Raw genomic sequence first — 17,297 nt, 5'->3', positions numbered from 1 at the left:
ATGGTCCAGTGTAACAACAATTTACTGTACAGCAGTTTAGTTTAGAGTTACAGTCTGGAAACTAGTTTTATTCCACTTTCTCACCTACACACCAGGGACAATTTTACAAAGACCAATTAACCTACAAACATGCACATCTTTGGGATGTGGGAGGAAACCAGAGAATCCAGAGGAAACCCACCCGATCACAGATAGAATGTGAAAACTCCACACAAGACAGCACCTGAGGTCAAGATTGAACCTAGGTCTCTGGCGCTGAGAGGTAAGAGCTCTACCAGATGCACCACTGTTCACAGGTTTCTTCACTAGATAAACTGCATGTTTCTTACTATTAGTCTAATATTAATAATCAAAGAATTCCACTCTGTCAACTTATACCTGGCTAATGACAATACATAACACTGTGCCTAATATCCAGGCAGCAATCAGCCCTCCTTTATAATATTCTATCATTAATTTCCCGAACTAAGCCAACAAGTTGCAGACTGTTCATTGGCAGATGAGCTATTCCCTGATGACAGAATTATTGTAATCGGTGGATCATTCTAGCACCTTTATGAGAGCATTAGCTAACTATTCAGAGTCCAATGGACTGCTGCCTGCTCCACAACCTATTGTGACTTTACCATCACCTAATTATTCATCTTTGCCAAAAGTGATACGGAAACACAGGTTGGTTAATTGGCCAATAAAAGGAAGGTAACCCTAAGTGAAGCGACCATAGTGAGAGTGGCCACAGTAGGAGTGAACAGAGTAACAGTGGGGTGAGGGGGCATCCATGAGAGTTATTGCAGGATTAGGCTTGGTCTATCACTTCCTGTATGTTCAGAGTGCAACTTGGCCATGTAAGGTGGGTTGGAAGCTAGTGCAGTAGAGTGCTCAACCTTTGGGGATGTTGGAACTCAGGAAGATAGCCAGTGACCCCGAGGACTACATCTGCAGGTGGTGTGTCCAGGTACAGCTCCTTAAAAATTGCATTAGGGATCTGGAGCTGCAGCTAGACAACCTTAGGCTCATCCAAGACGGTGAGGAAGTCATAGATAGGAGTTATCAAGAGGTGGTCACACCTAAGTTGCAGACAGAATAGATGGATGACCATCAGGGTAGAGAGTAGGTAAATAATTCAGGCAATCCCCTTTGGCAATTCATCTGCAAAACAGGTATACCACTTTCGATACCGTTGAGGGGGATGACCATGCAGGGCAGAGCATCAGTAGCCAGGTCTGTGGTGTCAGGCTTGGCTCAGAGGCACAACGGGGTAGGGTGAAGTCAGGCAGACCAATAGTGTTTGGGTCTCAATAGTTAGGGGGACAAACGAGATCCTGAGGCAGCAAACAGGACTCCAGTAAAGTCTGTTGCATCCTGGTGCCAGGATCCCAGATGTCTCAGAGTGGCTGCTGAACAGTCTCGAGGTGGGAGGGGGGGGGGGTGGGGGAGCAGCTAAAGATCATTGTGTACTTTGGCACAAATGACATATGTAGGAAAAGGGATGGGTCCTGCAGAGTGAATATAGGAATTTAAGCAAAAGGTTAAAATGCAGAACCTCACGGGTGGTGATCTCTGGATTACTATCTATGCCATTTGCAAGTGAGGGTAGCAATAGGAGGATAAGACAGATGGAAGATGGGGCAGAATTTGTTGGGTGCATCCAAAAAAGGTTTTCTTATACGATATGTGGATAGTCCGACTTGAGGGACCATACTGGATATTGCATTGGGAAACGAGCATGGCCAGGTGACCAGTGAGGTAGCTATTAAAATTGGAGAAGTATTGGAAGAAGGAAGAAGAATTCCATGAGGAACTAGGTGGGTGTATGGGGAGAAATTGCATGAAAGTAACAACTGGAATATAAACAAATGATTAAAGATTGATACTACAGAATTCAGTACAGTCCTGAGGCATCTTCTGGGCGAGTGATTTTCTGGATTGCTGTATCAAACCTCTGGAATATTTTTCAGCTAGAAAGATCATGAGTCATAGTTGGACATGACTGAAACAGGCTATTTGGTTCAATTCATTCATATTGTCCAAATTGCCCACCTGAATTGGTCTCATTTGCTTGGCTTTGGCCCAGGTCCCTCTAAACTATTCCTATCCATTAAACTGTCCAATTTATTTACAAACATTGTAATTCTACCCTCTTCTAAGCTTCCTCTGGCAGCTCATTCTACATATACATTGCCCTTTGTGTAAAAATGTTGTCCCTTGGGTCCTCTAAATCTTTCCCATCTCACCATAAATCTATGCTGCCTCGATTTAAACTCCCCTGGGAAAAAGGCTGTGGCCTTTCACCTTATCTATGCCCCTTCATGATTTTATATACCTCTATAAGGACATCCCTAAGCCCCCTTCACTCCAGGGAAATGGCGTCATAGGGTGGTCAAGAAAGCTTTTGGCACATTGGCTTTCATTGGTCAGAATATTGAGTATAGAAATTTGGAGATCATTCTCCTTCACTCCAGGGAAAATACACTCAGCCCATTCAGTCTCTCCTTACTCTGGGCAGCATGGTGATGTAGCGGTAGAGCTACTGCCTTGCAGCAGCAGAGACTCGGGTTCGATCCTGACTGCGGGTGCTTGTCCGTATGGAGTTTGTACGTGACCTGCGTGGGTTTTCTCCGAGATCTGTTTCGTCCCACGCTCCAAAGAAGTACAGGTTTGTTGATTAATTGGCTTGGTATAAATGTAAATAGTCCCTAGTATGTGTAGGATAGTGTTAGTGTGCAGGGATCGTTTGTCAGTGTGGACTCGCTGGGCCGAAGGGCCTGTTTCTGCACTGTATCTCTAAACTAAACTAAAAACTTAACTGATAACTTAAACCATCCTGTCCCGGTAAAGTCCTTATGTATTCTTTCAGCACTCTTTCCAACATCGTGACATCTTGCCTAAAGCTAGGCAACCAGAATGCCGCAATATTCGAAATGTGATCTCACGAACATCTTGTACAGTTGTAATGTAATATCCCATCACTTGTGCTCAGTGTCTTGACCAATGAAGGCAAACACATCACACCCTGCCTTCACTATAGGTTGATCTGTGTTGCCACCTAAAGGGAATGATGTACATGAACCTCTGGGTCTCTCTGTTCCACAACAATCTCCAGGACCCTGCCATTTACTTGATAACTTCAGCCCTGGTTTATATGCAACACTTTACACTTGTTCGAGTTAAATACCATCTGCCTTTGTTGACCCTCTTTCCCAATTGATCTATAGCCTGTTGTGGTATTAGATAACCTTCAACTATAACACCAATTTACAAACAAAATCTTTAAAAAGATAACTGGATAGCACACAAAAATAGTACTGTGTTTCAATTTCTGGGAACACCTATTCATTTATTTCAAGGTGAGACTGAGACAAGATAGCACTCGTTGTTGTTATGCTTAAATGACTTATATTTGGAAATAGTAATCTCCATTTGGGTTTAGGTTATAGATATTCTGAAAACATGGAAAACATTAGCCAAAAAATACAGTTCAAGTTCGAAAATAAGGTAAGAGATATGTTTATTTGTAATTTACCAAGCTATAATTATTTAAATTATAATCTGTCCATGATTGCACATTGTGTCCAATTAAATTATATCTTGATTTATAAATTGGTAAAATTATTTTGCTATTTGACAAGGTTCCATATGGTAGGCTATTCTGGAAGTTTAGATAGTAAGGGATCCAAGGAGAGCTGGCTGGCCGGATAGAAAATTGCCTTCATGGAAGGAAGCAGTGGGCGATGATGGAAGGTTGATTTAAATTAGAAGGTACAAAGCATGATTAGTACGTTTGCAGATGACACTAAGGTAAGTGGTATTGTAGATAACGAAGATAGTTATCAGAAAATTGCAGCAGGATCTTGATTGGCAGGTGGGACTAGTGTTGATGGGGTATGTTGGTCGGCGTGGGAAAGTTAGGCCGAAGGGTCTGTTTCTATGCTGTATGACTTTATGACTCTATTTGATCATAAAGTCAAATGTTCCTATATGACAATAGATCGTTTTTCTTCTTGTTGATTAGGAATAGTTTACACATTATATGGTAACAATATTACAATGTAATATTTTGGGTATTTACAGCTGCCAGAAGCATTCACATCATCACAGAATGGATGCCAGATTTTCATCTTAATTTCAGCAATGTTTTACAACATATATGCTTTGAATAGTAAATTGACACAGAATATGCATCGACTTGTTTTTCTTTATCTGGTTGATAATATTGTAATTTTTGGTATTCTGCTTGGAAGCTTGCACTTCATGATTTCGGGAGAAAACCTCTACTTGAGTTTATTAGGCTTATTGTGAACACATACTGTCTCTGATACGTTCAGGTACAAAGAAACATTGAAATATTTGATTTTACTCTAATTAATCAAATCAATGAGTTTGTGCAACACTTAATGTACTGATTTGTATGCATTTTCTCAATGTCTCTAAGGAGCTGACAGCATGTTATCTTGACCTCTTACCTTACCTCAGCAGGAAATTGATCAAAATTCTGTAAAGGATTTTATGTTTTCCCTATGTAATACTGTAGTACAAATATTAATACAATCAATTCATGAAATTCTTTTGGTATAGAATGCAATTTGACACATCAGCTTCTATTCGAGCAGTCCCAATTGTCCATTCTTCTGCTATAACCTTGCAAATTATGCTCTGTCAAGTGCCTTTCTAATTCCCTTTTGAAGGCATTGATTGATATAGTTTCTACCACTATTATAGGCACTGATTTATCCTCTGAACATGTGTTTTTCTTGCATATCATTTTTACGTTTTCCTTAACTTAATAAAAATGTGTTCTCTGATCCTTGGGCAATCTGCAAATAGGGACAGCTTCCAAACCATAAATCATAAACCTTGCAGACTTTTATCAAATATTCTCTCTAATTTTTACTCATAAGAGTAATAATGCCACTTTACGAATTTTAGCTTCAGAGCTGAAAACTCTCATAATCTTACAGCGTGGAAACAGGCCCTTTGGCCCAACTTGCCCACACCGGCCAACATGTTCCATCTACACTAGACTCACCTGCCTGCATTTGGCCCATATCCCTCTAAACCTGTCCTATCCATGTATTATTTAACTATTTCTTAAATGTTGTACCTGCCTCAGTTGCCTCCTCCGGCAGCTCATTCCATACATCCACCACCCTTTGCGTGAAAATGTTACTGCTCAGTTCCTATTAAATTTTTCCCCCCTCACCTTAAACCTATGTCCTCTGGTTCTCGATTCCCCTACACTGGGTAAGAGACTCTCTGTGTCTAGCCAATCTGTTCCTCTCATGATTTTATACACCTCTATAAGATCATCCTTCATCCTGTGCTCCAAGGAATAGAGTTCATAAGTGATTGGAGCAGAATTATGTCATTCGGCCCATGAAGTCCACTCCACTCCACTTATCTTTCCCTTGATCTTTCTATCTATCTTTCCCTCTCAACCCCATTCTCCTGCCTTCTCCCTATAACCCCTAACACCGGTACTAATCAAGAATCTGTCTATCTGTCTGCCTGTTATTCTGTCTGTCTGTCTCTGTTTGTCCTTCCTCTGCCTTAAAAATATCCATTGACGGCCTCCACAGCCTTCTGTGGCCATAAATTCAACAGATTCACCAACCTCTAACTAAAGAAATTCCTCCTTATCTCCTTCCTAAAGGAACGTCCTTTAATTCTGATGTTATAACCTCTGGTTCTAGACTCTCCCACGAGTGGAAATGTCCTCTCCACATTGACCCTATCCAGGCCTTTCACTATTCAGTAAGTTTCGATGAGGTCACCCCCCCCCCCCCTCATCCTTATATAGTGAGTAGAGGCCCAGTGCCATCAAACGCTCATCATATGTTAACCCACTCATTTCTGGAATCATTTTTGTAAACCTCCTCTGGTCCCTACCCAGCACCAGCACATTCTTCCGCAGATATAGAGCCCAACATTTCTCACAATACTCTAAATGTGACCTGACCTGCGCCTTATGGAGCCTCAGCATTAAATCCCTGGTTTTGTATTCTCGGCCTCTTGAAATAAATGCTAGCATTGCGTTTGCCTTCTTTACTACCCATTCGACTTGGAAAAATAACGTCCAAATTAGAGTCGTAACCTGCTCAGCCTCTATAGCTCAGGCCCACAATTCCTGGCAACATCATCGTAAATCTTCTCTGCACCCTTTCCAACTTGACAACATCTTTCCTATAACATGGTGTCCAAAACTGATCACAATACTCTAATGCGGCGTCACCATCGTCTTATACAACTGCAACATGACCTCCCAACTTCTATATTCAATGCTCTGACTGATGAAGGCCAATGTTTTTGACCACCCTATCCACCTGTGATGCCACTTTCAACAAACTAGATCTCTCTACAACACTCCCCAGAGCTCTACTGTTCACTGTGTAGGTTCTGCCCATGCTATTGGTCCCAAAATGCAACACCTCACATTTCTTTGTATTAAATTCCATCAACCATTCCTCGGCCCACCTGCCCAACCGAATAAGATCCTGCTGCAATTTTTGACAACCGTCTTCACTATCTACAATACCACCCACTTTTGTGCCATCTACAAACTTGCTGACCATGTCATGTACATTCTATTCCATATCAATGATATAGATGACAAACAGCAATGGGCCCAGGACCAGAACCTAGCGCACACCACTAGTCACAGGCCTCTAGTCTGGAAAGCAACCTTCCATCATCACCCTCTGCTTCCTTCCATTTTCTATGTATTCAGCCATCTCTCCTTGAATCCCATGTGATCTAATCTCCCAGAGCAGCCTATCATGCAGAACCTTGTCAAATGTCATACTAAAATTCATGTATACAACGTCTACAGCTCTGCCTTTATCGCACTTTTTGATCATATCCTCAAAACATTCAATCAGATTCATGAGAAATGACCTGCGTACAAAACCATGTTGACTATCCTCAAAATACCCTCTAGTAACAATGTTAAGCTCACTGCCCTGTAGTTCCCAGCCTTTTTCCTGCAGCCCTTTCTGAATAGAGACACAACATTTGCCTCTCTCTAGTCTTCCGGTACCTCGCCTGCATTTAACGACGACTAATAAATGTCCACGAGGACTCCTGTAATTTCATCACTAGTTTCCTACAATGTCCTTCGATATATCTGATCAGGGCCGAGAGGTTTAGCTTCAGAAGTGTCAGGACCTTCAACACCTCTGCGACTATAATACTGACTGCTCTCAAGACACTTCTAGTGACAACCTCAAGATCCCCCGTCCTGTCTTTCTCCATGGTAAAAACAGAGGAGAAATACTCGTTGAGGACCTTGCCCAACAGAGTTGACCGCTTTGATTCCTGAGGGGCCTACTCTCTCTCTGGTATCCTTTTTCCCTTTATGTGCTTATAAAATGTCTTGGGATTATCCTTAATGCTCTCTGCCAGAGGAAGAACTGCAGATGCTGGTTTAACTCAAAGGTAGACACAAAGGTAGAATAACTCAGCGGGACAGGCAACATCTCTGGAAAGGGGTAGAGATGGGAAGATGTGGCCAGTAGTTGGATCCCGTTGGAGGTGACGAAAATGTTGGAGGATTATATGATGTATGCGACGGCTGATGGGTGGAAGGTGAGGACAAGGGGGTCTCTGTCCTTCTTACGAATGGGGGGGAGAGGGAGCAAGGACGGAGCTGTGGGATATCGAGGAGACCCTACTGAGAGCCTATTCTATAGTGGAACAGGGGAACCCCCCATTTACTAAAGAATGAGGACATCTCCGATGACCTGGTATGGAACACATCCTGGGTGCAGATGCAGCGTAGACGGAGGAATTGGGAGTAGGGAATAGAGTCTTTACAGGAAGCATGGTGGGAAGAAGTGTAGTCCAGATAGCTCTGAGAATCTGTGGGTTTGTAATAGATGTTTCTTGATAGAAAAGGGAGTCAATGGGTTTGTAATAGATATGTCTCGATAGCTATGGGAGTCAGTTGGTTTGTAATAGATATGTCTCGATAGCTATGGGAGTCAGTGGGTTTGTAATAGATGTGTCTAGATCTGCCAGAGCTATCTCCTGTTCCCTTTTTGCCTTTCTGATTTTCTTTTTTGGCTTACTCCATAGTTCCCGAAACTCCTCCAGGGATGCGCTTGATCCCAGTTGCCTATACCTGACCCTTGGTTCCTTCTTATTCTTGACCAAAGCCTCAATTTCCCTCATCATCCAGGCTTCCTTACATCTGCCAGCCTTTTCCTTCACCCTAAAAGGGATGTGCATGGCCTGAACCCTTATCAGCACACTTTTAAAAATATCCCACTTTCTTGGCATTCCTTTTCCATCAAATAAACTACTCCAATCAACTCGAGCGAGTTCAATCATACGCTCTAAGTTGGCCTTGCCCCAATTGAGCATTTGAACTTGTGGGCCACTCTGTCCCTAACCATAGTGGTTTTAAACCTAACAGAACAGTAGTCGCTAGTCGTACCTGGAATTATTTTATGTAAATCTGTTCTGTACCCTCTCGAGGAAACATCCATACTTTCTGAAGTGTGGTGACTGTCCATTAGAACTATGCCATATAGTCAGTATTGTCTCAAGCAAAGAGTGGGGATAAATGGGTCCCTTTCAGAAGAAAATTTTAAGAGGGACGGACAGAGTTGACGTGGGTAGGCTTTTCCCATTGAGAGTGGGGAAGATTCCAACAAGGGGACATAACTTCAGAATGAAGGGACAAACGTTTAGGGGTAACATGAGGGGTAACTTTACTCAGAGGGTGGTGGCTGTGTGGAATGAGCTTCCGGTGGAAGTGGTGGAGGCAGGCTCGATTTTATTATTTAAGAGTAAATTGGATAGGTATATGGATGGGAGGGGATTGGAGGGTTATGGTCTGAGAGCAGGTAGATGAGACTAGGTCAGAGAAAGTGATCGGCGTGGACTGGTAGGGCCGAACGGGCCTGTTTCCGTGCTGTAATTGTTATATGGTTATATGTTATATGGTTAAAGCAAAGAGTGGGGATAAATGGGTCCCTTTCAGAAGAAAGCAAAGAGTGGGGATAAATGGGTCCCTTTCAGAATGGCAGGCAGTGACTAGTGGGGTACCGCAAGGCTCGGTGTTGGGACCGCAGCTATTTACAATATACATCAATGACTTGGATGAAGGGATTAAAAGTACCATTAGCAAATTTGCCGATGATACAAAGCTAGGTGGCAGTGTGAACTGTGAGGAAGATGCTATGAGGTTGCAGGGTGACTTGGACAGGTTGTGTGAGTGGGCGGATGCATGGCAAATGCAGTTTAATGTAGATAAGTGTGAGGTTATCCACTTTGGTGGTAAGAATAGGAAGGCAGATTATTATCTGAATGGTGTCAAGTTAGGAAAAGGGGACGTACAACGTGATCAGTGCATCAGTCACTGAAAGGAAGCATGCAGGTACAGCAGGCAGTGAAGAAAGCCAATGGAATGTTGGCCTTCATAACAAGAGGAGTTGAGTATAGGAGCAAAGAGGTCCTTCTGCAGTTGTACAGGGCCCTAGTGAGACCGCACCTGGAGTACTGTGTGCAGTTTTGGTCTCCAAATTTGAGGAAGGATATTCTTGCTATTGAGGGCGTGCAGCGTAGGTTTATTACTAGGTTAATTCCCGGAATGGCGGGACTGTCATATGTTGAAAGACTGGAGCGACTAGGTTTGTATACACTGAAATTTAGAAGGATGAGAGGGGATCTTATCGAAACGTATAAAATTATTAAGGGGTTGGACACGTTAGAGGCAGGAAACATGTTCCCGATGTTGGGGGAGTCCAGAACCAGGTGCCACAGTTTAAGAATAAGGGGTAGGCCATTTAGAACAGAGATGAGGAAAAACCTTTTTAGTCAGAGAGTTGTGAATCTGTGGAATTCTCTGCCTCAGAGGGCAGTGGAGGCCAATTCTCTGTATACATTCAAGAGAGAGCTAGATAGAGCTCTTAAGGATAGCGGAGTCAGGGGGTATGGGGAGAAGGCAGGAACGGGGTACTGATTGAGAATGATCAGCCATGATCACATTGAATGGCGGTGCTGGCTCGAAGGGCCAAATGGCCTTCTCCTGCACCTATTTTCTATTGTCTATTGTCTCCTGTCCTTGATGACAAAATGTATAGTTTTGCTTCTCTGTATCAGCCCTTTTAGCCATTTTATTGGTGCTTTCTTGCAGTCTACGATAATCATCATAGTTTATAACACTTCAGAGCAAGGGTCATCTACAGATTTATAAATTAGATCCTGCATAACTAGGACTATGTATGTGGATGGAACAATGATCCATGGTCTCAGTACCAATCCCTATAAAGTACCACCATCTACGATCCTCCAATCTGAAGGAATCTACTCTCTATTTTCTGTTTTTGCACTAACTACCTCTGTTGAAAGTAAAAAAATACTGCAGATGCTGAAGTTTGAAACAAAAATAAACGGTACAACGGTACTGAAAACTTTCAGCAGGACAAGCAGTATACAGTCAATCAACATTACAACGGACCATGTGGGGGGGGGGGGGGTGGTAGTGGTGTTCACTGTTGCTGATTGACTGCAAAAAACAAGTAAGGACACAAAGTGATGGAGTAACTCAGCGGGTCAGGCAGTGTATCTGGAGAACATGGAGAGGTGACATCCAAATCCCTCTTCAGACTGATTCAGTCTGTTGAGTTACTCTAGCACTTTGTGTTGTTTCACCTTAAAAGTAGGCACCGATGCCATGGATCTTCACCAGCTACCCCATGGTCCAGTTGACACAGTTGTTATGGCTCACTTTGTAGCCTGTGACCATCAGATCTTTCTTCAGGTCGCTGCCAACGACAAAACACACTGAATCACCATGGGGTCCCTACACTCTCACCAGCTCCCACTTCTTCCTTTCGACCATCGCTTTGTCTGCTTCTTCTCCCCTGCTATAGCCAATAGCTTCCAAGGTATAGGTCGACGACTCCGTGGAAGAAGGAGGAGAAGGAGGTGGCGATGGAGGGGTAGGAGGGGTCGACTAGACAGAGCGACAGGAGAAGACGGTGGTGGAGCGGGGAGCAGACAAAGCGACGGCCCACAGAAAGAAATGGCAGCTGGTGTGAGGGGAGGGAGCCATACTGTGACCGCATACCTCCTGAAGGTGGCAGCGATCTGAAGAAAGTGCTATCCCCAGGGGCTAGAACATGAGCCTCAACAACAGCCGCGATGGGTGAAGAAGGGCCTGCTGGTGCACTTTACGCGCAGGGCCTCGGGTCAGATGCTAGGGCTGTAATTGGTCGGGGAGGTAGTGTGAGCCATGGTTGGCATGGGAACGCCCGTACGCTATAATCAAAATCCGTTGTAGAGGGATCCGTTAAAACAAGAGTTTATTGTATTTGTAAAGAACGGAAGAAAAGGAACTTTGACCTGAAACATGAATTCTTTTTACTGATGCTGCCTGACCTGAATGCTTCCAAAATTTTCTGGTTTCCAGTGACCTTTTAATTCCAAGGGACTCAATTTTGCAAATTAACCTTTTGCATGGCACTTAATCAAAACACCTTCTGAGAAACCATGTAGATCCCACCTATACAATTTAAAAAATATAATGAGAAAGCTTAAAAGGATGAGAGTATATGTAAAGACAAATGATAATTTGCACGTCAGGCCCCTATCGTTACATGAATTTAAAAAATTAAAATAAAAATAAATAAATAAATAAATAGAAAGTATGACATAAAACGAACGGAAGAATAAATCTGAATGGTAAAACATCTTTAAGTCCCTCATTTCCCCATCCTTCTTACCCATCCTAACTGGGTTGAACCCTTTCCCCATTGTAACAACATCCACACAATGTGCTTGTATTAGGGAAACTACTAAGCTAAAAACTAAACTCGACAGACCAAAAAAAAAAAAGAACCTTTAGGCGTAGGTATCAATGTGTAACAAGAACCCTTTTTTAAAATATAGTTTTAACTAGCTCACTCTAATCTTCCATTATTTAAATTTGACGTCAGCCTGTCACTTTATAAGCAAGCAGGCTGACTTAAATTACGTCAAGCCAAATAGGGTAAACAAAAATTAATGAACGTAACGCAGCCTCCTCCATTTACGGAACAGGCCGCAGTCACTTGTTTTTTAGTGTCCCGGTGATGTATTTCTGGGCTTCATCGGGCGAGTTGAAAAACTTCTCCACTCCATTGTAAGTAATACGAAGTCGTGCCGGGTGAAGTATGCCAAAGCGAAGCCCCTCCATCCCACGCAGCTGCTGTCTGATGCTATTATATGCTGCTCGTGCACGAGCGACTTTCGCTGTATAGTCCGGGTAGACCGAAATGGTTAGATCATTTACCGTCACTCGCCTTCGTTCTCTGGCAAGGCATAGGATGTTGGGGCTCTCTTGGAAATAGTGAAGACGGGCCACTATGGCTCTCGGAGGGGCCCCTTGTTTCGGTGGTGGTTGTAGGATCCGATGTGCTCTGTCCAACAAAGGAGCCTTTTCAAGTTGGAAAGCGTCTTTCAACAGCACGGCGACTGCTGTTATGTTGCAACTGTCTTGGCCCTCTGGTACCCCCACTATTCGGACATTATTGCGTCTGGACCTCCCCTCCAAATCCTCACATTTGTCCTCTAAGGCAACTACCTGTGTTGAGAGTTGCTGCACTGTATGCTGTAGGACCGCAACATCGTCCGAACATCCAAAAAGTCCCTTTTCCATCTCTTCCACGATGTTTCCTATCTCTGACAGCTTGTTTTTTATATCAACTTTAAAGTTAGATAGTTCGGTTCTGGCAGCTTGTATTTCTGATTTAAAAGCAGACATTTCACTTTCAAGCACAGTTTGAATCTCTTCCTTGAAAACAGCCGCAAAATCCGCCCGCAACACTGACATCAGCTCATTCTTAAAGGTCATGACATCAATCGAACTTACTGCTGTTGCAGCTGCTCGAAAGGGCTCATCTGAATCACTCGAGTCACTCGAGGCCCTGGAGGGAAACGGTTGGTTAATCTTGACAGGCCCGGTCGTTACAATGTTGGTTTTGCGACTTTTAGTGTTTCTACTGGCCATAATTTGTTTTCCGTTCAGTTAGTGAGCAAGTTAGATGAAGTATTGTAGGTATTTTTCTTTGTGTTACGCCAGATTAATACTTAAATGGAAAAAAGTTCTGAAGAGCTCTGTACAGCACTACTTACTCCATTCCTGCTCACTCCATTCCTGTAACGATAGGGGCCTGACGTGCAAATTATCATTTGTCTTTACATATACTCAGTATCTCTGATCATGGCACAGAATGTGACTAGAGGAGGGATGGCTACTTGCCCAATCTCGTTTGTGAGTTGGAATGTTAAGGGGATGAATCATCCTGTGAAACGTAAAAGAGTCCTGACACATTTACATCAGTTAAAGGTGGACATTGCTTTCCTTCAGGAAACTCACCTAAATATATCTAGTCATTCACGTTTGCATGCTGGATGGGTTGGTGTAGTTTATCATTCCAGATTTCAATCTAAATCAAGAGGGACAGCACTTCTTATTAGTAAACACGTGCCTTTTATCTCTTCCCAGATTGACGCAGACACCTTGGGCCGATATGTCATAGTTACAGGCAAACTATATAACACCCCAGTTACCTTAGCTAGTGTTTATGCCCCTAATTGGGATGACGCTGCATTCTTCACTAATTTCTTCTCCCGATTACCTGATTTAAATGTACATCATTTGATAATAGGTGGAGATATGAACTGTGTGTTGACCCCTAGCCTAGACCGTAGCTCTGTTAAAAATATGCCAACCTCTAAGGCTTCCCTTTCAATTCAGCTGTTTCTTGATACCTGTGGTATTGCTGATGTTTGGCGTACTCTTAATCCCACTGCTCGTAAGTATTCCTTTTTTTCAGCTGTTCACAAAACATTCTCACGCATCGATTATATCTTAATGGATAAGGGTCTCATTCCTTCGGTTCAGGAATGTGACTATCATGCGATCGCAATTTCTGATCACGCTCCCCATAAACTGAAGCTTAACCTACCAGCCACAAAACCTGGTTACAGGCCTTGGCGTTTCAATCCACTTTTACTTTCAGATAAAACATTTTCAGATTTTATCTCATTACAGATAGATTTCTTTCTAGAAATTAATCAAACACCAAATATGTCAACATCAACAGTATGGGAAGCACTTAAAGCATACTTAAGAGGTCAGATTATTTCTTACAACGCACAGTTATGAAAAATCAGAAATGCCCGTACAAATGAATTGATGAATAAGATTTGTAACCTTGATTCACGATTAGCAACATCCCCATCAGCTGATGACATTAAAGAACGCCTACTCCTCCAAAAAGAATTTGATCTACTAACCACACAAAAAGCGGAGAACCTCGGTTAGGTCCCGGTATACTTACTATGAGCATGGCGATAAAACAGGGAGGATCCTTGCACACCAACTTCGTCAAAAAGCAGCAAGTCAGGCAATCCCTGAGATCCGGGATGAATCTGGTATGATCTGTATGGATCATTCTGTCATCAACTCACGCTTTATGAGGTTTTACCATAACTTGTATTCATCTGAATCGCTGAAGGACGACCAATTAATTAAATCATTTTTTGAAAGTGTTGAGATCCCTCACATAGACCCTGTGGCAGCAGCCGAGCTAGAGTCTCCGTTTTCAACAGAAGAAATTGGGATGGCCATTAGGAGTATGCAGTGTGGAAAATCCCCTGGACCAGACGGATATCCAACAGAATTCTTTAAGAAATTTTCTAATCAATTGGCTCCCATTTTAAAATCTGTGTATAATGATTCCTTGTCAGTTGGTTCACTTCCTGAAACATTGCGACAAGCTACCATTTCACTTATTCTGAAAAAGGGCAAAAATCAACGGGAATGTGGCTCCTATCGTCCTATCTCTTTGCTCAATGTGGACAGCAAAATTTTTGCAAAACTGATCGCTCGCCGTCTTGAAAAGGTTCTTCCAACAATAATCTCACCAGACCAGACGGGCTTCATAAAAAGTCGGCAATCCTCCTTCAACATTTGGCGCCTGTATAACATAATTTATAGCCCTTCCCACTGGTTATATCTCTAGATGCTGAAAAGGCTTTTGATCGTGTGGAGTGGGACTATCTATTTCATACTCTTGAGAGATTTGGATTTGGACCAATTTTTATATCATGCATCAAAATTTTATATAGCTCGCCAATGGCAGCAGTACGTACTAATAATAATATATCACCTTATTTCTCACTGACACGAGGGACAAGACAGGGTTGTCCACTGTCCCCCCTCCTTTTTGCGATTACAATTGAGCCGTTGGCTATAGCCTTACGTAGCAATAAAGATATTAAAGGTATTACAAGGGCAGGGTTGGAACATAAAGTTTCGCTATATGCAGACGATATGTTACTTTATTTGTCTGATCCTTCCTTATCTTTTCCTGCAGTTCTTAATCTCTTAAGTAAATTTGGCAAAATCTCTGGCTACAAAATTAACACACAAAAAAGTGAGTGGATGCCCTTAAATCTGGCAGCAAGAGAATCCCTGTTTATACGTACGGTCCCGTTTAAAGTATGCATGGACAAAATAAAATATCTCGGTATCTGGGTCACACATAAATGTAAAGACCTTTTTTCAGCAAACTTTCCCCCTCTCCTGTCCTCTATTAAAGAGGATATTGACCGTTGGGATCTGTTACTCCTATCTTTGGCAGGTAGGATTAACACTATAAAAATGAACATATTGCCCAAGCTTCTTTATATGTTTCAGTGTATACCAGTTTTTTTTAACTAAAACGTTCTTCATTTCTCTGGATAGAAAGCTCTCTTCCTTTATTTGGAATAAAAAGAATCCACGTATACGCAAAGCTATACTACAGAGACCTCATCGGCAGGGAGGGCTTGGACTGCCAAACTTTCAGTTCTACTATTGGGCAGCAAATATTAAAAGTATTTCTTATTGGATGGAAAGAAATGTATTAACCACTGTACCTGACTGGCTAATTCTAGAGAGAGACTCTTGTAAGAACACTTCATTAGCCGCCTTATTATGTTCAGGTCTGCCATATCCAGAGCCTATTACCAAATACACTTCTAATCCAGTTGTTATTAATTCTTTAAAAATATGGAAGCAATTCAGACAATCCTTTGATATCTGTAAATTCTCAATACTCACTCCTATTGTAACAAACCATGCATTTCTGCCACCTTCGACAGATGCTTCATTCAGTGCTTGGCTCAATCATGGGGTCTGTTCATTTAAAGACATGTTTATAAATGGTTTGTTTGCATCTTTTGCGCAGATTGTTCAGAAATTCAATATCTCTAGGTCACACTTCTTTAGGTATATGCAAATTCACAGTTTCATATCTTCTAATATCACTCAATTCCCTTCACAGCCCTCAGACACACTCCTAGACTCAATTAATAACATTACATCAATCAGAAAGGGAAAGATAGGTGACATCTATTCTTTACTAATAAAAGAAAACATGACAAGTCTTAACTCCCTAAAAGAGCAGTGGGAAAGGGATCTGGGCATGACAATTTCAGACTTTATCTGGTCAAAGATGATTGGGGGTATATACACATCTTCGATATGCATGAAGCATACTGTTATGCAGTTTAAGATTTTCCACCGATTGCACTGGACCAAAGCTAAGCTAGCCCAATTTACACCTAAATATAGACTCCACGTGTGACCGTTGCAGGCAGAACCAAGCCACTTTAATTCACATGTTTTGGGATTGTCCTAAGTTATCTAATTTTTGGCAATTAATATTTGATATGCTCTCCCAAACTACCAATGAATCTTTGGAACCATCAGCCCCCCCTTGCTTTATTCGGTGTGGTAACACAAAATCTTGCATTAAATAATAATAAACAAAATCTTTTGTCTTTTGCCACGATGGTGGCCAGACGACAAATCTTGATCAGATGGAAAGATTGTAACCCTCCAACATTTGCACAGTGGATTAGGGATATGTTGTATTTTATTAAATTGGAGAAGATTAGGTATACTGTTAGGGAATCAGCTGACAAGTTTACATTGATATGGCAACCTTTTCTTAGTTGTATTGATGCCTTAGGCTCTGATAATTTTATGGTTTGGTAGCGTCTTTGATATGTGTGTATGTAATTAAGAGTGGAATTGAAATATTAGAATGGTCCCTGATATGTCTTAACATTCCGATTTTTCTGCTTCCCTCCTCTCTGGGGTTTAAAAAAAAAAATTATTTTAATTTTTTTAAATGTTTAGTATATTGAATGGTATTGCGGGTGGTGGGTGGGGGGATACTTATCAGCATTAATGTGTTCATGCATTGAATTATCAAAGCTGTATTAATAAAAATCAGAAATAAACTTTGTTAAAATTTTTT

General features: G+C 42.0%; 1 protein-coding gene across 1 annotated transcript in view; it reads left to right on the top strand.

The window, feature by feature from the left end:
* The window catches only part of LOC144597048 (4F2 cell-surface antigen heavy chain-like), a 71,009-nt gene that overhangs the window by 31,932 nt on the left and 21,780 nt on the right, over positions 1 to 17,297 (top strand). The window contains exon 5 of the mRNA XM_078405963.1: positions 3,431 to 3,495. Coding sequence (XP_078262089.1) covers positions 3,431 to 3,495 — 65 coding nt within the window. The remainder of the gene's footprint in view (positions 1 to 3,430; positions 3,496 to 17,297) is intronic.

This window comes from Rhinoraja longicauda, chromosome 9, assembly GCF_053455715.1.
Source record: "Rhinoraja longicauda isolate Sanriku21f chromosome 9, sRhiLon1.1, whole genome shotgun sequence".
NCBI classification, from domain to species: Eukaryota; Metazoa; Chordata; class Chondrichthyes; order Rajiformes; family Arhynchobatidae; genus Rhinoraja; species Rhinoraja longicauda.
Note: the sequence above shows the minus strand (reverse complement) of the source record. Positions and strands in the feature narration are given on the sequence as shown.